The sequence below is a fragment of the Alosa pseudoharengus genome, unplaced genomic scaffold (genome assembly GCF_046254945.1).
Source record: "Alosa pseudoharengus isolate Yale_2024_CS ecotype anadromous, Long Island Sound unplaced genomic scaffold, YU_APseudo_1.1 YU_APseudo_1.1_scf_10, whole genome shotgun sequence".
NCBI classification, from domain to species: Eukaryota; Metazoa; Chordata; class Actinopteri; order Clupeiformes; family Clupeidae; genus Alosa; species Alosa pseudoharengus.
The window spans coordinates 25558883-25581748 of NW_027468565.1; the positions used below are offsets into that span (position 1 = coordinate 25558883).

Here is a 22866-nt window from a genome sequence, read left to right on the forward strand (position 1 = left end):
CTAGAATTAGAATCTCCTCTTCTCTAGAACCCTCTCCTCTCCTCACCTCTCTCCCTCGCTCTTCTCCTCTTTCCCTCGCTCCTCTCCTCTTTCCCTCGCTCCTCTCCTCTCTCCCTTGCTCCTCTCCTCTCTCCCTCACTCCTCTCCCCTCCTCTCCTCGCATCTCTCCCTCGCTCCTCTCCTCTCTCCCTCGCTCCTCTCCCCTCCTCTCCTCACATCTCTCCCTCACTCCTGCACTCCTCACCTCCTCGTCTCCCTGGCTGTGTGTGTGTGTGTGTGTGAGTGAGTATGACCCCAAGCGTGCCCGTGCCGCGCCCTTCCTATTCCCAGACGAGGGAGCGTCTGGTGAGGGCCATCCCCCCGAAGATCATCTGCCTGCTGGCCTGTGGGGGCCGAGACTGCCGCTACGAGGGGCCCGCCTGCTGGAAGCAGAGCCAGCAGGTCATCAAGGGCCTCTTCTCCTCATGGTAGGAGCCACACACACACACACACACACATACACATCAAGGTCCTCTTCTCCTCATAGTAGGAGCTACACACACACACACACACATCAAGGGCCTCTTCTCCTCATGGTAGGAGCCACTGTGTGTGTTTTTACCCAGTATGTGTATGTGTGGTGAACTACAACTTCATAGAAGTCAATCCGTCCTTCACATCTGGGGTTACAGTGATATGGCTTCTACTTCCAGGTTAACAGTTAAGCATGGCTCTAGGTTAAGTAGCAGGGTGTCTAGTGTTGGGATGAGGATGTGTTTTATGTAAGGAATAGGCTAATGGACAATATGGCGTTCGGTTAAGTAAGGGATAACATATTGTCCGCCGGTCATTATCGGAAAATAAGTCCTGATAGGGCGAACAGGATCCACAACACGAAGCGGACGACCTCTGAACGTTGGGAAAGCCCATTCATGCAAACTTCCTGCAGCACTCTGAAGAACCCCATAATAAGCACGGTAGAATATGTAATAGATGAGTTCTCCACACACACACACATACACACACACACACACACACGTACACAGCATGCACGTACACACACACACACGCGCACCTCTGTGGTTGTTAATCCAGAACTCTCTCTGTTTTCCAAAAGGGTGACAGAGGACATTGTTGCCATGGCAAGGCCATCTTCTCACCTCATTAAGAAGTACAACATCATAGAGCAGTTTCAGGAGTGAGTATCCTCTTACACACACACACACAAACTCTCTTTGCGACTTACTCTGCTTGAATATGTGCCCTAGTGATGCTGACATGACATTCATCACCACTGTGATAATATTCACAAAACATATTGACAAAACTACAGACATATCTTATTCACATGCTCATCTAAATACTATTGATTCTGGAAGATTAATATCTTTAATATTAATATCTTTAAGATTAATATTTCAGTTTAGTTCTCTGGTTGACCAAATTGACCACCATAAACATAGCTGATTAACCATCATGTTCTGCAGTGGAATGGAACTGGTTCCTAACCCATACAGCGCTGTGAGGACCTCCCAGATACTAGATTAGACCCTGAGTGTTTATGATCTCTGTGCAGTTGTGTGTTCTGTGTGTTGTCACGGTGATGCTGTTGTGTTTGTGTTGTCATGGTGATGCTGGTGTGTTCCGCAGACTGAACATCAGGTCCCTCATTAACATGCAGTTGCCAGGGGAACACGCTCATTGTGGGCCGGGCCTAGAACACAGCGGCTTCACCTACTCACCCCAGACCTTCATGGACAACCAGAGTAAGGCATACACACATACACACACCAAAACACACCAGCACATCCCAAACACACACTTCACCTACTTATCTCAGACCTATGGACAACCAGAGTAAGACACACACATACACACCAGTGTATCCCAAACACAGACACACTCTCTTGGACTTTCTTCAGACACACTCTCTAAGGACTTTCTTCAGACACACACTCTAAGGACTTCAGACACACTCTCTAAGGACTTCCTCAGAGACACTCACTGGCTAATTGTGTTTCTGTCCTAGTCTACTTCAATTACACTCCCAGAGACACCCACTAGCTCAGTAGTCAGGGGGAAAACTTGAAAAATTAGGTTGGACCCCTTAAAAAATAAGTTATTGCGGTTTTTGCATTTTTAGTATCCTTACGGACATCTAGTGAACATTTCTAGATGATAACATTAAATTTAGGCAGTGGCAATTTTTATTGGCATATTTCCAAAATGGCCGCCAAAAGAGTCGGATGGAAAATAAGAATAGCATATTTCCGCACCTAATGGGTCAATTTTGATGGTTTTGCTATCAAATCATAGGTTTTCTGGGATGCTGAGTCCATTGATGGGGTGAATGAAGAGGTTGGGGGTCAAATTCATATTTGGTCAAGGTGATGGTAATTTCGAGCCCAAAAATGCAACAAAAAAAAAATATTATCTCAAACAATGGTCAGAGTTTGTTATTCACTTGCTATCTACATTTTGTCTTCTAGCATTAAAGTAACCACCTACACTATACCCTTTAAACGCCTACACTCTCTGTATGCACATTAACAATATTTGACAAAATCCCTTCCTTCATACCATGCACAAAGTTCTCAACATAGGTAAGGCAAGTATGATACATTTTGGCCTTGACCATTAAAAGAAAGCCAATTCTTGGTAGTAGTCCCTTCTGGCCCATGGCCTTTTTTAGGAATTAACTGTCTGATTAAAAGTTTGATGAAGATCCTTCAAACTGCTTCGGAGATATGCAAATGCTGTATTTCCATTTCTGCGCATGACCCCATGCAACCTTGACCCCACAACCTTGAGTAACTAATCAGTTCATCAGACCCTTATAGTGAGTAAGTACAACAAGTTTGAATGAAGATCCTTCAAACAGCTCTGGAGATATCATGTTCTAACACATTATTTGGACCAATATTGAGTGGTTCATTGAGCTATCTGTATTTTTTTCTTTTATGGACTTTGTAGGCACATGAAACTCTCAATCTACATTATGGGCCCTATCTTAACCCAGCCCATTGTGGTGCCAAGCATGAAGCAAGTCTTGTTTCTATCTTACACCATAATTTTACTGCCAAGGGTTCAAGTAAGTTCACAAGTCCCACAGGCATGTCAATGAAAAAATAGGTATGTTCAGGCGCATCAACAAAAATCATTATTTTAAGATCACTCAAAATGATAACGTCACTGACCAAGAAAAACCTTGTCTAAAGTGAAAGGCTCATACAATACAGCTATCATTAAGGGCACACTGTCACAAAATGTAACAATTGCCGAGACTGCAATGAGTCCCAGGCAACACGACTGGTCTGCGTGGATGTCCTTAGGATTTTTATTCAGTCATTCGAATATTTTATTGTGGTAAGTGTTGCTTTTTTCAGACTATGTTTTCGATTGTAACACCTTGTCAATCAATAGTGAAAGTAAATAATAAGTCTAAAATGTTTTGTCTGTTTTGTCGTTGCCTATGAGTTCAGGAACAGACGAGTGCATGTAGGCTATACTCTGTTTGTCACACACACATTTTAATAAAGCAAGCTTTGGCTAGGCTGCACATCCAGGATGTGGCTAGGCTGGTATCCAGGATGTTGCTAGGGGACGATATCCAGGATGTGGCTAGGATGGTATCAATCCAAAATTGGTGACATTTCACATGTAGGCTATACTCTGTTTGTCACACACACACACATTTAATAAAGTAAGCTTTGGCTAGGCTGCACATCCAGGATGTGGCTAAGCTGGTATCCAGGATGTTGCTAGGGGACGGTATCCAGGATGTGGTTAGGGGACAGTATCCAGGATGTAAAGCAAGCTTTGGCTAGGCTGCACATCCAGAATGTGGCTAGGCTGGTACTAGGATGTTGTTAGGGGACAGTATCCAGGATGTGGTTAGGCTGGTATCCAGGATGTTGTTAGGGGACGGTATCCAGGATGTGGTTAGGGGACGGTATCCAGGATGTGGCTAGGATGGTATCAGAATCTAAAATTGAGAAGACTGAAACAGAGCAGTAATTAAGGATTTTTGCTTTTACCATGTGATGGGTTTTCCCCAGATCCCATCATATGGTCTTTTGGGCCCCCACCGTCGACTTCAATGCAGCGCTGCCTGGAAGGCGCTAGGGTTAGGTGGCCAGTGGCAGCGCTGCCTTGAAGTCAACGGTGGGGGCCCAAAACACCATCAAGCTGCACATCACGCTTCAGATTTTGCGCTTAGACCATTAAAGGCAAACTTGGCAGGATTTCCCCCTCTCCTGGAGAAATTGTGCATTATGCTATTTCAAACTGTGGAAAAAGGTAATGATAAAGCACATGGATTTGTTTACAAGCTAGCAAAATGGTTAGCATAAGTTCAGCAGACAATGTGGATGTTACAAGGTAAGAAACACAATTTAAAACGAGTTTCTTGTTTCCCACTTCTCTTTCCGGGACGGTAGTCTCAATGTTGCAAGGTTGGTTTTCCGCCTGGGGACGCTAGGGGCAGCGGGAAAAGTCACCATTTTCACCGGAACAGGTCATTTAACCATCCAAATGATTTCTAAACGGGTTTATTACGTTGAAATAGTTGCCAAGTTCTCCTTTAAAATAAAGCTCAAAAGGACTGTGACTGATGATATCAAATATGCCTTTGCTATATTTACTTCCACCTTTGAACCTTTTTCAGGATAATTTGCTTAGACTGTTAGGTTGCATTGTTTCAACCCTCCTTGTAGGTTTCCAGTAGTTAGTTGACCAGGTTGTGCACCCAGGTTGTGATCCTTGAAGGTCCAAGATATCATTTATGTATCACAACCTTTTACAACATTCCATGTCTGTAAAAACCCCTTTGCCCCCTGAGCATCAGGAAATATATGTCGTCTAAAGAAAAAGGAACAGAATTTTCTCAAAATAGCATCAGATTCAGACTGACAATCTTTGCGATTTAGCAGGAAGAGAGAGTAAACAATCATTGGTTCTTTAAAGTTACAAATTATAAGCAGAACTCTCTTTAAAGGGAATAACCTATTTAACTAGACTAATCTAGACTATTCTGATAGCAAAATGTTTCAAAAAAAGGTTAATATGGTCAAACAGAAGTAGCATAATAATTATGTCCTATAGACCATCATTATAACTTTATTGAAAATTATTGTAGGGCAATTCTTAACCCCTTCAGACCTGATTTTTTTCTGTTGAGCAAAAAATTTTTTATTCAGCTGATTTTTACTCCTCTCCAATGTAGAAATAAAGGGGAAAATATAATTATTTGATAAATCATGTCTTTATTACTGTTTTTTAATGTCCATTACAATGGACGCCTCGACTAAATAGGTGTAAAATGACATGAGGACTTAGGGAAAAAACACTATGTTTTTTTACATATAGTATTAAAAGTAATAATCACATATGACTTAAACATTTGGAACTGGATGTTTGCATGTGTCTAAATGTTTTTATATGTCTATGAGCAGGTCAAAACATGTACATTAACTAATGTGCCAGATTGCGTCCACACAATACCTGTGGTGCTAGTACAAAATGTTTAGCAGTTTTCAATATACACACACAGTTTGCGTTGTTTTTTGCATTTTGCACTGTTGTTTTCACACAGTCTTTAAATGAAATTGAATTTTTTAACTACATGTTCCAATACGGAACACCGAGGGTATGTTTGCAACAAATTTGCTTGTGTATATGGAGGGAATGTGCTTTACCAAAGTGTGTGTGCTCATTTTACTAAATTGTGCGCTCAATTTTGTAAATCGTGTGTTTGTTTTACTAAACAGTGTGTTTATTTTACTACATTGTGGGCTCATTTGCTAAATTGCACTCATTTTATTTTATCACATTCTCATTTTAATTTTTGGAAAAAGAGCACACAATTTAGTAAAATAAGTGTACTTTTTAATAAAACAAGAGCATGATTTAGTAAAATGAACACACTATGTACTGTAGTTAAACGAGCGCACAATACACAAAAATGTGTGCACAATCTAGTATAACGAGCGCACAATTTAGTAAAGCGAGCACATGATTTAGTAAAATGAGTGTATGTTTTCTCAATACATAGAAAATCTTGCAATGACAGCCCCCAGGAGATGTCATTGCAAGATTGTTTTTGTATATCAAGATAATATACACTCGTTTTACTGAATTATGCACTTATTTTACTAAGAGTGCGTTTGTAAATTGCCACTCCAAGTGCTCTGAGCCAACTCTAAAACTTTTAACCGTTCGTAAATTTGGACCGTGGGTGGAATTATCGTTCGTTTATTCAAAGTGTCACACTCTCAGAGCATCCAGAGCGTACTCTGGGTACTGTTATACTTACAAGAATAGATTGTAATATGGTTAGTACGGAACCCTAGAGCAGTCATTGCAAGATATTTTTTGGTATATCCAGAAAACATATGCTCATTTTACTAAATTGTGTGCACATATTGCTAAATCATGCGCTTGTTATACTAAATAGGGCACTCGTTTTACTAAATTTAGTAAACATACGCACAATTTAGTAAAACGTGCACACAATATATTAAAATGTTATGTAAAATGTAATAAACTAGTTTTTTGAACTTCAGAGAGCTATTCTATTTTCAGTGTCAGATTGAATTTACGAACGCACCCTAAGTTGTGCACTCGTTTTACTACATAGTGTGCTTGTCTACTAAATCACTCTTTTTAGTAAATAGTGCACTCATTGTACTAAAATGTGCACTCATTGTACAAAAAAATAGCACAATTTGACTAAATGAGCCCACCATTTAGCAAAATGGACACACTATTTAGTAAACCGAGCACACATTTCACTGAATTCAGTGCACAATCTAATAAAATGAGAGCACGATTTAATAAAAATGATGACACATTTTAGTAAAATGAGTGCACATTCATCCAAAATAGCTGAAATAAATAAAAAATGCATTCAAAATTATAGCTTGAGTCTTGAGGATATGTCAGAACATTGCCTGGTGAGTGCCTAAATGAGTGTTGGCTAACATCTCCCAACACCTGATGTCCATTGGGATGGACATTAAACTTTGAAAAAATCCTGTACTACACTGTTATGAAATATATTCAAACTAACTTCAAATATCATCACCTGCAATGGTTAGAATTATACTGAGTGCAAATTGGTTAGGCTATCATAAACATAAATTCATATTTATGAGGGGGAAAATGTGTTTACTCCTGTTCCTATGTAGCTTCAGAGCCATGCTTGTCTTGTCTGATGTCTGAAGTGCTCTCAGATCAAGTTACAGGCCCTAACTGCATTCTGATTGGGTCATCAGGATCCAATCAGTTACAAAGCATAATTAAAATGGTGAAATCACAGATTTTCATTGGTCTAGACACAAAAATATGTCATGTCCATTCCAATGGACGTGGGGTCTGAAAGGGTTAAACTACTATTGGCTTTGTAGCCCATCTGTAACATGCTAGCTAGGCCTATTAATAACATATGCAGGTCTAAAACTGAACAAAACCATCCAAATTGACCCATTAGGTGCGAGATATATAGATATGCTATTCTTATTTTTTGTCTGTCTCTTTTGGCGGCCATTTTGGTAATATGGCAGTAAAAAATTTGCCACGTCCTAAATTTAATCTTATCATCCAGAGATGTTCACTAGATGTCCTAAGGATGCCAAAAATGCAAAAACCTTAATAACTTATTTTTTTAAGGGATTCAGCTGGATTTCCTCCTGACTACAGTGGTTCTTGAGCTTTTTGTCGGTCGACCCCCCCAAAAAACATTGGCCAAGTCACTGTGTTTAATTGGGTTTTCTGTCCTAGTCTACTTCTACAACTTCGGCATGCCAGACTTCGGGGTGTCATCTCTAGTGGGGATGCTGGACGCGGTGAAGGTTCTAGCATTTTCCGTGAGGGAGGGGAAGGTGGCAGTGCACTGCCACGCTGGACTCGGCCGGACAGGCAAGTCGAGCTTTTCATACGTCCAACCAAAGCAGACACTGATGGTACAAATCAAGACATGATCTAATTTCACCGATGAAGATACTCAAACCTCCCCATGACATGAACTGATCACAGCTTATGACCAATTAACACACACACATGACATGAACTGATCACAGCTTATGACCAATTACTGTAACACACACACATGACATGAACTGATTACAGCTGATGATCAATAAACACTCACATGACAGTGTGCTGATAGCATGTTACCTGTACTTGTGTCTGTGTGTGTGTGTGACAGATGTGCTGATAGCATGTTACCTGTACTCTTGTGTGTGTGTGTGTGTGTGTGTGTGTGTGTGACAGGTGTGCTCATAGCGTGTTAACTGGTCTCGTGTGTCTGTATGTGTGTGTGTGACAGGTGTGCTGATAGCATGTTACCTGTACTCTTGTGTGTGTGTGTGTGTGTGTGTGTGTGTGTGACAGGTGTGCTCATAGCGTGTTAACTGGTCTCGTGTGTCTGTATGTGTGTGTGTGACAGGTGTGCCGTTAGCATGTTACCTGTACTCTTGTGTGTGTGTGTGTGTGTGTGTGTGTGTGTGTGTGTGTGTGTGACAGGTGTGCTCATACCGTTTTAACTGCTCACGTGTGTGTGTATGTGTGACAGATGTGCTGATAGCATGTTACCTGTACTCTTGTGTGTGTGTGTGTGTGTGTGTGACAGGTGTGCTCATAGCGTGTTAACTGGTCTGGTGTGTCTATATGTGTGTGTGTGACAGGTGTGCTGTTAGCGTGTTACCTGTACTCTTGTGTGTGTGTGTGTGTGTGTGTGACAGGTGTGCTCATACCGTTTTAACTTCTCACGTGTGTGTGTGTGGGTGTGTGTGTGTGTGTGTGACAGGTGTGCTTATACCGTTTTAACTGCTTGTGTGTGTGTGTGTGTGTGTGTGTGTGTGTGTGTGTGTGTGTGTGACAGGTGTGCTCATACCGTTTTAACTGCTCACGTGTGTGTGTGTGTGTGTGTGTGTGTGTGAGTGTGTGTGTGTGTGTGTGTGTGTGTGTGACAGGTGTGCTCATACCGTTTTAACTGCTCACGTGTGTGTGTGTGTGTGTGTGTGAGTGTGTGTGTGTGTGTGTGTGTGTGTGTGACAGGTGTGCTCATACCGTTTTAACTGCTCACGTGCGTGTGTGTGTGTGCGTGTGTGACATGTGTGCTCATACCGTTTTAACTGCTCGTGTGTGTGTGACAGGTGTGCTCATACTGTTTTAACTGCTCACGTGTGTGTGTGTGTGTGTGTGTGTGTGTGTGTGTGTGTGTGTGTGTGTGTGTGTGTGTGTGTGTGTGTGTGTGTGACAGGTGTGCTCATGCCGTTTTAACTGCTCACGTGCGTGTGTGTGTGTGTGTGTGTGTGTGTGTGTGTGTGTGTGTGACAGGTGAGCTCATACCGTTTTAACTGCTCATGTGTGTGTGTGTGTGTGTGTGTGTGTGACAGGTGTGCTAATGCCGTTTTACCTGCTCTCGTGTGTGTGTGTGTGTGTGTGTGTGTGTGACAGGTGTGCTAATGCCGTTTTAACTGCTCTCGTGTGTGTGTATGTGTGTGTGTGTGTGTGTGTGTGTGTGTGTGTGTGTGTGACAGGTGTGCTAATGTCATTTTAACTGCTCTCGTGTGTGTGTGTGTGTGTGTGTGAGTGTGTGTGTGTGTGTGTGTGTGTGTGTGACAGGTGTGCTCATACCGTTTTAACTGCTCACGTGCGTGTGTGTGTGTGCGTGTGTGACATGTGTGCTCATACCGTTTTAACTGCTCGTGTGTGTGTGACAGGTGTGCTCATACTGTTTTAACTGCTCACGTGTGTGTGTGTGTGTGTGTGTGTGTGTGTGTGTGTGTGTGTGTGTGTGTGTGTGTGTGTGTGTGTGTGTGACAGGTGTGCTCATGCCGTTTTAACTGCTCACGTGCGTGTGTGTGTGTGTGTGTGTGTGTGTGTGTGTGTGTGTGTGTGACAGGTGAGCTCATACCGTTTTACCTGCTCATGTGTGTGTGTGTGTGTGTGTGTGTGTGACAGGTGTGCTAATGCCGTTTTACCTGCTCTCGTGTGTGTGTGTGTGTGTGTGTGTGTGTGACAGGTGTGCTAATGCCGTTTTAACTGCTCTCGTGTGTGTGTATGTGTGTGTGTGTGTGTGTGTGTGTGTGTGTGTGTGTGTGACAGGTGTGCTAATGTCATTTTAACTGCTCTCGTGTGTGTGTGTGTGTGTGTGTGTGTGTGTGTGACAGGTGTGCTAATGCCATTTTAACGGCTCTCGTGTGTGTGTGTGTGTGTGTGTGTGTGTGTGTGTGTGTGTGTGTGTGTGACAGGTGTGCTGATAGCGTGCTACCTGGTGTACACACTGCACATCAGCGCCAGTGAGGCGGTGCACTATGTGCGTATCAAGCGTCCGCGCTCCATCCAGACGCGCTCCCAGATCAGCCTGGTGTTCGACTTCGCCCGCCTGCTGGGGAGCCAGCTGCTGCAGTACCCGTGCCTGACGCTTCGCCATGGCAACCCCTTCAGCCTCGGACAGTACCTGCAGCGGCAGATGCTGCTGCTCCACGGCGAGGAGGTCCGACTCCTCACACACACGCCCAAGATCCTGCACCTGCTCTGCTGCCAGCTCACGGCCATCGCCCTGGGCAACGAGAGCCCTGATGAGGTCAGAGGTCTGAACGGGGAGAGTCTGTAAAGGTCACAGGGTCACTCAGGGTCACTCATGTTTAGGCTATAAACGGTAGGCTACAGGCTTCACAACTAACGTTAATCATAACTGTCACTTAAACTGCGAACTTCAAACGTTGTTCCCGCCATCGGCAAGTTAATATATTGTTATTAATATTTAATAAAAAAAATCAATGAGAAACAAACTTAAACAAGCTGGTGAATTATATATTTTATTGTAAATGTCAGAAATACTGGGTAGACCAATAGAGCAATAGGTAAATGACTAGACTCCCGAGCTGTTCCGAGAGAAGCTGCCGTTGGCAAGAACGCTGCTGTCTCAAACTGCAAATTGAGCGTCCTGTGTCCTCGCGGAGTCTGGACTCACGATCTTAACTTTTCAGGTTCGAACTTTCAAGAACGGGAGACCGTTCTTTAGCGTACTTTGTATTAAGAAAAGCCCATTAAGGACCAGTCTTTTAAGCAACACAAGAAACACAATGTAGGAATCCCCCTTTACGCCAATTTTCAACGCACTGGGTACCCATTTAGCACTGAGGGGGTACCCAATGCATCAAACCTTTGGACCAAAGCCAAATCCTATAACCATAACCATAACCATAACCATAACCATAACCATACCCATAACCATAACCATCAAGAAGGTCAGAACAACAGTGTAGAATACCAGTACCAGGGGCTGGAGTTTAGGATGAAGCTCTCACAGTAGGGTCTGGTAATCTAGTGCTGGAGTTTAGCTTGTGTTTAGCGCTCACAGTAGGGTCCGGTAATCTGGGGCTGGAGTTTAGGGTGAAGCTCTCACAGTAGGGTCTGGTAATCTAGTGCTGGAGTTTAGCTTGTGTTTAGCGCTCACAGTAGGGTCTGGTAATCTAGTGCTGGAGTTTAGCAGAGTTCTCACAGAGTTTAGCTCTCACAGTAGGGACTGGTAGTCTGGGAGAATTTCTGAAGTCTCCATTTTAAAGTTTGAAGTGTTTTGATATGTGGATACTAAAGCAAATGAGATCTGCAAAAATCTTATGCTATATGCTGTGTGATTATGGAAGAGCTATTTGATATTGTAGCTCTTCCATAATCACACAGCAGTCAGAGAGCTCCTTTTTCACTGAGCCAGAACTCCCAGAATTCCCTACTGTCACAGCTGAGCCACACTAACGCAGAGATACCTCCACAGGTGCAGGAGGAGCTGGACAGGAGGACGTTCATCTTGGCTCTCCAGCGGGCGGTGAAGGACACCCTGGTGAAGAAGAAGTTCCTGCCGCTGCTACTGGACGAGAGGGGCATGCGCCGCTCGTCCTCCACCAGCTCCGTGACATCGTGGGACGAGCCGTTCGGCTTCCTGCAGAGGAAGAGGGAGGTGCTGGTCAACAAGCGCTGCTACAGCGAGGGAGACCTGTACAAGATCACCCTGGAGGTTAGACACACACACCCACATCACACTGGACACACACCCTCTACCCACATCACACTGCAGACAGCCAATCAAAATCACATTAAGTGACGTGAGACACAGACAGCCAATCACGGCCAACATTATTGTTGCATAAAAACCCATGCCACTCACTGTTATCGTTGTTGTATAAAAACCCATGGCATTCACTAGTGTGTTACGTTTTCTCCTGTAGGACGAGGACTTCGTCTGGTTGGTGGACAATCAGAGAGACAACCTCGAGCTCATGTGTGACCTGCAGGAGGTGAAGTCTCCAGTCCCGCCCCTCAATGCGCTGACCAAGGAGCAGTGGACCCAGGAAGTGGAGAGACTGGCCGCATATCGGCCCTATACCCCAATGCTGTATAACGGCGTCATCGCAAAGAGGCCCAAATGCAAGATGAAGAAACCGCCCACTCTGTCCAAGTACAACTCCAACGTGGAGGTACGTCCCCCACTCTGCCCGTATGAATGGATGAATAAATGACTCCGTATTGCAAGTGTAGAGAGGGCTCACTCTCATATGGAGGCTAAGCCAGGCTTTGGAGTGGCCACGCACCCATTGGATTAACCCCCGTAATGCGGGATGTGGCCACGACAGCCACCCACGTTGGTGGCCCTATCAAAGTGCTCCACGATAGTGGCCTTATCAAAGCGCTCTTGGAGCTTATCCCGGCAGCATGTTGCCTCTCCGTTGAGTGTCCGCAGTGCATACCTGTCTCTGTGCCAGGTGTTTCTTGGTGTTTTATGCCCCCAACGTTGTCTTCAAGGCAGCGCTGCCTGGAAGGCACTAGAGTTAGGCATGGGTTAAGGTTAGGGTTAGGATTAGGGTTAGGTTTAGGATTAGGTGCCTTTAAGTCAGCGGTGGCAGCGCTGCCTGGAAGATGACGTTGGGGGCATAAAACACCATCGAGCTGTGCCAGGCAGGGGTTTAACGGAGAGCAGTGCGTCTAACTGATGACTTTTCCTCACAGCTGCAGAGGAATCAGCGGAAAAACAACCAGGTGTCCATAGCGAAGGCGGTTGCCCGGGCGATGGCACGACAGCATCTTGCGGAGGACAGAGTGCTCGCCAGAGTTGCCGTGTTACAGGTGAGATGCTCCAGGGGCATGATGGGAAATCACCCTTGACCAGTGTATGAAGTCCGGTAGAGACTGAGAACTCAACATTTACAAGGAAATACTCTTCCACCCACTCTGCAGTAAACCCTTTAATTTGCTGTCTTTTGACATGAACATAACCAATGGAAATAATCAGTTTTGATTATTATTTGAACCCCATTTTCTTTACTCTCTCTCTCCTTCCCTCTCTCCCACCTTCCCTCACATACACATTTCTCCCTCCATTCATCTCTCACTCAACCTCCCTCCCTCTTTCTCTATATCCCTCTCTTTCCATCGCTGTCCCTCCCTCCATATCTCTCTATCCCTCCTTTACTCTTCATCCCTCCTTACGTGTTTCTGGCTTCTATGCATTATAAATGGTATAGTTCCACTCACCCATTCTAACACACCTGTAATAACCAGTCTAACACACCTGTAATAACCAGTCTTATTCACCTGTGATATCTCTCCCAGGATGAACTGAACAAGAACGTGTGCGGCTGGGCCACCGTTGCCATGGAAACCGACCCTAAAGTACTCGCCCATCTCCTGTGGACCTGGTTAGAACGCCTCAAGGTCAGAGGTCATCCGTAGGCCCTGATTTACTTACTGATCCCAGATTGTGTGTGTGTGTGTGTGTGTGTGCGGGTGTGTAATCTGACTGAGCAGAGGCTGATTTTACTAAATAATTTTCTCATTTTGGGTAGGAGCCTGTTCTCAGTGCTAGTGACATAAAGGAGTTGATTTCACACCAGACCAATCAGAACCCCCTTCATTTCTTACAGAAGGTGAGATGCAGCCATACAAGCTACTGTTGTCAGATACTTCATGCTGGTTCAACATATTTATACCATATTCCATATCACACTGTCCTAAACATGTGTTTGCATATAAACCATATTCCATACATACCTTAATGTCCTGAGCATGTGTTTGTCAGAGCCAGCGCTGCACCATCTCCTGTCTACTACGCTGCATCGCTCAGGTCACCAGCCTGTGTCCAAAGCAGGAGGACAGCGTGCTAACCCATCTTGTGAGAGCTCTAACCAGGGTCAGTATAACTGTGAATCTCTCTCTCTTTCTCTCTCTCTCTCTATGTGTGTGCGTGTGTATGCATGTGCGCTGCAAGCCCAAGACTAGGCTTTTTCTTAAAAACTCCCCTTACGTCTCTTTCCTCTCCTATTTCCTTGTCCACTAGCGGCCTCTTCAGGAGATTAACAACTCTGGGAAGTTGCTCCAGATACTAAGGAACTCGATGAGAGAACAGATCCTGGCCAGCGTTCTTCACCACAACACACACACACAGTCCGGGGCAGCACTCAGCAACATACACGGTCCATTAAAGTCGTAGCTTAACACTTTCCACTCACTAGGCCTGGTTAAGGGAAGGGATTAAAATATAAGGGTAAAACGTCTCTGAGAACTTTGAGAATTTCGCTACATTTAAAAAAAATATATAGCCTACTTTGGAGAATAAATAAAACCTTTTTACATCTGAACCTGGCTTTGTGTTTTGTGTCGTTTTTATGGTTGAACTTTAACTATCGAGATTAGAAAGATCAGCAGAGCCATTGGATTGTTAAAGTAACTTTAATAGCAGTTTTCACGGTTATCATATCAAGAATAATATAGTTAATGATTCATAAATGAGGACTTTCTGTAGTTTGGGGAAGTAGGCTAGCGTCGAAATCACTGAAACGGAGGACGTTACTATGACAACGTTGTCATAGTGAACCAAAGGAAAAGTTATAAACAATCAGTAGGCCTATTTCACACGTGCAGGTGTTCAGACCGTGCTCCGTGGGAGTGAGTTCCTGATTTAATCCTCTACTTAGGTAGGTACAGCGTACGTTAAAGAACAAGGTCATTTGAACGTTTTTACTTATTCTGAAAATGGACTCACATTATCATGTGATTGATACTTTTACATTGTTAAGCCATGTGGGCTACAGTGAGTTCAGGGCATTCTCAGATGTGCTTGCTCAGGGAGGAAAGGCTATTCAGACAGCGAATATTTGTTTTATTATAAATTATACCAGGTACAAGACTACCAAGTCGACCAGAAATCTGGTAAGTTCTGCAGGTTGATGGTTCTGGTGCAGGCTACACTCGAGCACGAGCCACGTTGCTAGGAGATGTGACGCGACAGTGGAACTTAATTGTTAATAGTATTATGACGCAAAAGTAGTCACTTTCGACTTTAAAATCTTGAGCACTCGAAGCGCAGCTGCACTTGCTCGTCATTCACACCCGAGGTATGTAGCATAGCCCAGCCTCTGATAGTGGACCCCTATTCCTGTAATACATTTTAATTCCACTATGCACTCCCTCTCTCCCCCTCTAGATCAACCATGACTGTAGATGATGTGTGGGTCGGTACCTGGAGGCCGCATATGCCCAGGGGGCCCATTGCAGCCTTCTACAGCAGCCCAGGGCCCAAATATGCCCTTCCCGGGGCCACAGGTAAGTCATTACTCCCATAAAGGGCAACAGACTACTCATAAGGGCAGCCCCTCTGAGACCATTTCATCTTTAAATCTAATGACGATCCTCTGTGTTGTGTTTGGTAGGTCTTAACCAGCATGACCCACGGAAGCTAAAAGGCCCCGCCTTCAGTTTTGGCACCCGCCACCGCCTGTTTAGCAACGACTGCTCACCTGGCCCGGGCTACCTGGTGCCGCCCAACATCACTCGCGTGGGCCGAGACGGCACTCCGGCATACTCGCTCTACAGCCGCCGCAAGGACCCTCAGGTGTTCCAAACACCTGGACCAGGTGGGACAAAGACAGTCACATTGCCCCACATCAGAAATGGTACACAAAATAAGAACAATTCGAATAACCGCAGTTCTCTGTTCTAGGCCGATACTTTCCTGAGAAATCTGGAAAGATTGCGTACCTCTCGGCTCCAGCCTACTCACTGTCTGCACGTAGCAGGGGGTTCAGAAACGATCAGACCCCAGGTACCATCCCCCTAATACCTCACACACCGCCATCATTAAGTCTGTCTGATCAGAAATAATACATCCTCACCACAGCCTGTGTCATGTAAACCTCAGAGATCAAAGAATGTGTGGCATCTAATTAGAGAGTATAGACGACAGCGGTGATTTAGAACAGAGTGACCGAAACTAAACACGGTGTGTCTGTTTCTCTCGTTTACAAAGGGCCCGCTGCCTACATGCTTCCCCCGGTGCTGGGCCCCATCACCGTGAATAAGACGTCCGCTCCAAACTTCTCGTTGACCGGCCGCAGTAAGATTGGCAGCTTCCATGAGGATCTGCAGAAGGTGGGTTTGACTCAGATGCAAATGTGTTTCCTCAGAAACGATCCTCTAAGGGATGATTCTGTGGAAAAAAGTAATATTTCCTAATACTTTGACACTTTGTTGTTTGAAACAATGTCACCCCATCTCTGAGTAGACTCCAAATACTCTGAATTCATGACTCTGTTGTGTGTGCTTTGCTAGACGCCAGGTCCAGGGTCCTACAGGGTGGTGGACCCCTGCACATACACACACAAGGCCCCGCAGTACAGCATGATCGGCCGCAACAGCATGCCTGGAGACACCACCACGAAGCCTGGACCTGGAGCTCACCATCCAGAGCAGGTAGAGCATGAGAACACACACACACGCACACGCACACACACACACACACACACACACACACACACGCACACACACACACACACACATTTACACACACACACACACACACACACACACACACACACACACACACACACACACACGTACACAGAGACATACACTCATTGTAATATCTGTTCTCGCCCCTCAGGTGACCTTCACTAGAAGCAAAGCCCCAAGCTTCTCATTTGGGATCCGCCACTCGGAGTTTATCGCCCCTCTCATCACCAACGTGCCTGCTGAATAGAGCCGGATTATGTTATATTGAATACAGTTACTGCAGGAATAAAGCTTGGCTCACTGGTACCTGTGTGTTCATTGCCCTGGAGTATCATTATAAAGCCACTAAACGTATAGGTTAAATGTCAAAACATCTTTATATACAGCTCTGGAAAAGACCACTCAGCAACCGTAGGATGATCAGAAAAATGTGCAGTGGTCTCTAATTTTTTACAGAGCTATTATGTAAAAAATAGTATGATGTAATCAGAAGACCTCTGGTATAAAAATTAAGTAAAGCAGGGACGATGCCATATAGGGACCAGTGCCCCGTGGAACTGTTAGTATTGCAGTAATGGCATTTCATTATAGTCACATCACATCCATGCACTTTCTGCACTTGATTTTCATTTGTACTGGTAGTGTTTTGAACATGGACTTCTTGATAATCCTTTGGTTGGAATGACAACGACCATATTTTGACAAATGGAAATAAAATGAACGACTTTGCAACAGGTGAAAGCGTTCAGCTGTCAACTTGTTTGTTTCAGGCAAAGTTATGGACAACTCTTCAATCACTTGGGTCCTTCCTCTTAAGCGTCTGTGCGTTGCATAGGAACAAGAATGTTGTCCAGAGTGTTAGGAGATGTCGGCTTTCTTTAGCTTGAAACTAGACAAATGGATTTGTTAATTTCTGTTGTTACTCAAGGCAGATTACATCGAGCTTCCCATTAATTTGTACTTTCGTTCATCAGCGGAGGGACAGTGCATTAGGCAAAGGTAATATCTTGTACTTAGGTAGCATTCTAGCTATGATAGCTAGGAAGCTACTACCACTTACTAAAATTAGCAGATTTAGATTTGAGCTAACTTTGTCTGTTATCAGAATTAACGTTATGAGAGTTTGATTCAAATAAGGTCATTGATCATTGGTTTGATTGATGAGTGAATCAAACTTAGAATGCTGAATTAAAAGCAATACGGCACACTGCAACATTCCTACAGTAACTTTAACGTTAGCTAGTATTAACGTTAGCTTTCTTAACGTTATGTCAGTTACGTTACCAGGTCAATTACGTTAACTTAGCTATTAACGTTATAGCAAGCCAACTTAGCTAGTAAAGCAGGGAGGTAGGTTGCTAGCTTGCTCATAGTATTAGGGGCTAGCTTGGCTTTCCGGATAATCCTCTCCAAAAGCCAGTAAGCACAAGCGAGAACAGCTGCAGACAGCGAGTCTCCGAGCGTTGCGTGTCCGGCAGGATGGCCGGAGATGCAGGCGAGCTCCCGGAGCTGGACCTGGAGAAGTATGATGCGGATGAGTGTGTGAAGATCATCTGCCTGGGGGACAGTGCGGTGGGGAAATCCAAGTAAGATGGTAGTTCTCTGTATCCAAAAGTTGTGTCATCCTGCATGCAGATGTATTCGGACCTCTTCACAGATTTATCTTTGTTATTTAAGTCCTAGCCATAACATGTCTAGTGGCATGCTGTTAATATAGCTCTCTGAATACCCATGCTTCTTGTTTCAGGTTGATGGAGAGATTCCTGATGGATGGCTAGTATCCTTTTGATGCACAATTGGCGATATGTAAATTCACGTATTTAGTGAATAAATGGTATAGAAAAGTTGTTTTTAACATACTCCACAACACTGTAACTAAGGTTTACTGGCAAGAGTTATTCTTTCCTTAAACTAGCTCTCAGTCGACCTCAACAGCTGTCCACATATGCGCTGACTTTGTACAAGTACACTACCACAGTCAATGGGAAAACCATCCTTGTAGGTAGGTGTGGACTCAATCTCGAGCTCTGTAGATAAGTTGGTATTTTTTGTAAGGAACACTAGTCTGAATGTGTAGATAGGTAGATAGATACATTATTGATCCCCAAGGGGAAATTCAAGAGTTGTGAGGTCCGATCATTAGGGAGATGCTGGATACTGATTGACTGATTTTATCAGATGGTTGTAATCTACAATTTATGGACTGGGGAAATATTGGAATATGTTTTAGATATTACTCAATCAAAAAAGTAACTTGTTTGTTTATGGCCCAAAGACTTCTGGGACACTGCAGGGCAGGAACGCTTCCAGAGCATGCACCCATCCTACTACCACAAGGCCCATGCGTGCATCATGGTAAATCAACTCACACACACACACACACACACACACACACACACACACACACACACACACACACACACACACTCTCTCTCTCTCTTTCTCTCTCTCTCTCTCTCTCTCTCTCTCTCTTTCACATTCTCTCACACTCACACTTTCTCTCTCTCTCTCACGCACACACACTCTCTCTCTTTCTCTCTCTCTCACACTCACACTCTCTCTCTCTCTCTCTCTCTCACACACACACACACACAAACACACAAACACACTCTTTCACACACAGACACACACATCTCCACATCATATCAGACAGGTGTGTGTGTGTGTGTGTGTGTCAGGTGTTTGATGTCCAGAGGAAGATCACCTACAGAAACATGGCCAACTGGTACAAGGAGCTGAGGGACTACAGGCCAGAGATTCCCTGCCTGGTGGTGGCCAACAAGATAGACGGTGAGTGGCTAAGAGGACATGGGTGTGTGTGTGTGCGTGTGTGTGTCAAGAATAGCTTAGTACAGGGGTTTCCACGACCAGGCCCCCCAAATACCACTAGGTTCTGGCCAAGGACCCCCTTGATGTTTTATTAATTAAACCCATCGACAATACTACGGCAAATGTAAAAATACATTAAGCTAATCTAATAATTATTTTTAGCCACAACCACATCGCGATGGAGCATACAGTGTGTAAACATTTTATTTGGGGCTTTCTGCTATATGAGACTATATACTATTATTCCCAGTAATTATCATGGGAAATATGTTCAGATATGCGTCACATTATTATAATGGCATTGTATAACAACCCTCATAGTATATTTTAAATGTTTCAAATATATTTATTTCTTGCTTTTATTTTTCCCTCCAACTTGCTGAGGCCCCCCTGGCACCCCCTCGCGGCCCCCCAGGGGGCCCGGCCCCCGCTTTGAAAACCACTGGCTTAGTAGACAGTAGACAGTAGACAGTAGTTGTTCAATAGCCTACTATTTGTTTAGTAGACAGTAGTTGTCCAATAGCCTACTATTTGTATGAAATCGTGCATCAGTCGACATGGCTCTTCGGAAATGATCTTAGCCAGTTTATAAATAAATCCACATGCACCATGTCCAGGGGGAACGGTGCAAGCCAGGGGCGGACTGGTCATCTGGCACACAGGGCATTTTCCCGGTGGGCCAACGCACCTTTTGGGCCGATATCATTTCATTCATTCGATATAATATCAATTTAATTTGGCCAACGATCGGCCCAAAGCAGGGACAGTCAGCGGCTCATTGGTTTATTTTCCATACAGACACTGGACTGCAGGCTTGTGCACAATTCAGAATTTAATTGAGAATGACTCCTAAATTCCAATTCAGAATTGAATTGAGAATGACTCCTAAATTCCAATTCAATTCTGGAATTTGAATTGAATTTGAATTAAGGTCAAAACAGGATGTAGAATTACAATTCGAATTTGAATTAAAGGAAGTAGAATTGAATACATAATTTATGGGTAGTGTTTAACAATGAAGCCTCACAGTATATGTCAGATATGATTGCATTAAACACACAACTTGTAACTTAAAACAGTAACAAATTATATTTCCACACTGTAAAACATAATAGTTTTACTTACTTAAAATGTTCTAGTAAGTAGAATTCAGGTTTTGTCTTTTGTTGAGATTACTTACATAAAATGAGTGTTACGTAGTTTTGAGGTAGAAAAGTAAACAATCAAGTAAACTATACTTGAATTGCTGAAGTTTGTGCTACACTACACTAAAATTAGTTTATAATCTTACTTAACCTGTTTTGAAAAGCATGCAAACTGATTGTCCTTGCAATTCCCATTCCAGATTTGTTTGTAATGTCAAGTTGTGCAAACAAATGCTCACTTAGTATAGTGCACTTACAGTGCACAGAATTATTTACTATTTCAACTAACTTGGTCATTACAATTACAAGTAAAGTATACTGTATGTTTATTAAACACAACAGGTGTATTGAAGTTGTGCTAACTAATGTCACAGTTCAGCTAACTGATATGACAAAAATGCATTTCCAGAATACCACAGACCCGGCCTACATATAAGGGATCACATATTAATCTTTATTGAAATTCAATCTTAAGTTACAATAACAAAGTGACAGTGACACTAAAGGCTATATGTTGTTGTGTAATTGATATGTGATTTACATTGATACATCACCCCATCGATGACTATCCAATGACCAAACATGTGAGTAGAACTAGTGCTGACAGTTATAGACAGACATAGATCTGTAGCTGGAAACCATACACCCTGTCTCTGCTAAGTTACTGAGGCTAAATGTGAGCTTGATTAGGATTTTTATGGGTGTTCTCCTTGCAAACTTATGTTGCTACTAGAAATGGTGGTGTTAGTGGCTGTCCATTAAATGGCACTCTCCTCTTTGGTCAGGATATTAATATCAACCCCAATGCCTTCACAACATCATGGATACACTGAACTGCCGAAATCAGGCCTTTGAATGCAGTGGTAAAACAAAGTCCTGACTCACTTTGGACATCAAAGATTAGGGGGTTCCCTGAACCGCTGGACAAACCCAGGTGTGTGCCACGTATTTGTGGTACATAGTGAGGTCTCCCCTTCATTGTGCAGTACTTTCAGAGTGTAGTAAAACAATATACAAATGGAACATGTTGCTGATGTTCTACCCACAGCATTAGAGTGTTTTGGATAGTCATCTACTTGATGGTGCGATGCATCCACATAAATTACACACCAACAGTATATATAACCGTTAGTGTCACTGTCACCAGGCCAGGGCAGTGGCATTCTGGAAATGCATTGTGGGAAATGTAACATCAGTTAGCACACCTTGTGTTTAATACACATTACTTTACTTGTAATGACCAAGTTAGGTTAAATAGGAATTCTCCTTAGTGTAAGTGTACTACACAAAGTAGCCTAAGCATTTGTTTGCACAACTTGGAATTCCTATTCCAGATTAGTCTGTAATTTCAAGGCAATCGGTTTGCATGTTTTTTTTAAACTAAGGTTAACTAACACAGTGATTCTTAAACTAGGGGTCGCCAAAAACTTCTGTGGGGTCGCCAATTATTTTCTGTATTCAGTCTGAAATTATTATTATGCCAGGTGAAACAAAGGAAAATAATATTGGGGGAAAAATGCCTTTTTCTTATTTACACGCAGTTAAAAGAAGAAAGAGAAATGTTTTCGTCTTTCAACGAGATCTGGTTCAGCCTATGGGCTACTGGTCCGCTGATAGAAACAATGTAACTATCTGCTCCCACTACGCAAATTCAACTTGTTCCCGCTATTTTAAGTAAAACAAAACAAAAAGACATAGGTAGCCTACTAGCCAAAATGGACAGGTGTCTGCTTAAAAAGTCAAACCAAAGCTCGGAAGTGCCATCTACCAGTGAGTCTACACCTCCGCGATCCTCAGATGGGACAAGTATACAGGCCGGTGAGAACAAAAAGGAAAAAACGAGGCGTCGGCTTTATCAGAAAGAATTCCTGAAATATGGATTCACTTGTTATGTTAAAAATAATATCGACCACCCACAATGTGTGATTTGCGGCGATGTTCTGGTCAATGAGAGCTTAAAACCGGTCAAAATGAATTATTTTGAGATTTGAGAAGGCTAAGGACTTAAAATGGGTTTTGGGAAAGTGGGGTCGCTAGACCTTTCCATACTTTTTTGTGGGGTCGCCAGACAAAAAGTTTAAGAACCACTGAACTAACAGGTTAAGTAAGGTTAACTAACTAA

The 22866-nt window shown here is 43.5% G+C and overlaps 3 protein-coding genes across 3 annotated transcripts in view; all 3 read left to right on the top strand.

Moving 5' to 3' along the window:
* The first annotated feature begins 282 nt into the window (after positions 1-282).
* LOC143138436 (protein tyrosine phosphatase domain-containing protein 1) lies at positions 283-14512 on the top strand. The gene is made up of 12 exons (XM_076298908.1): positions 283-467; positions 1097-1177; positions 1630-1745; positions 7759-7896; positions 10236-10570; positions 11765-12004; positions 12216-12464; positions 12994-13110; positions 13597-13698; positions 13830-13910; positions 14063-14173; positions 14321-14512. Exons 1-12 carry the CDS (start codon positions 289-291, stop codon positions 14471-14473), a joined length of 1902 nt encoding a protein of 633 aa, XP_076155023.1. The 5' UTR covers positions 283-288; the 3' UTR covers positions 14474-14512.
* A 961-nt stretch (positions 14513-15473) lies between these two features.
* On the top strand, positions 15474-17017 carry cimap1b (ciliary microtubule associated protein 1B). Its single transcript, XM_076298913.1, has 6 exons — positions 15474-15585; positions 15693-15896; positions 15983-16084; positions 16289-16410; positions 16591-16731; positions 16922-17017. The coding sequence occupies exons 1-6, from the start codon at positions 15474-15476 to the stop codon at positions 17015-17017; spliced, it is 777 nt and encodes a 258-aa protein (XP_076155028.1).
* Positions 17018-17608: 591 nt separating this feature from the next.
* rabl2 (RAB, member of RAS oncogene family-like 2) overlaps positions 17609-22866 on the top strand; it is a 9809-nt gene continuing 4551 nt past the window's right edge. The window contains exons 1-5 of the mRNA XM_076301405.1: positions 17609-18356; positions 18518-18547; positions 18693-18772; positions 19046-19125; positions 19449-19560. Coding sequence (XP_076157520.1) covers positions 18250-18356; positions 18518-18547; positions 18693-18772; positions 19046-19125; positions 19449-19560 — 409 coding nt within the window. The 5' untranslated portion in view covers positions 17609-18249. The remainder of the gene's footprint in view (positions 18357-18517; positions 18548-18692; positions 18773-19045; positions 19126-19448; positions 19561-22866) is intronic.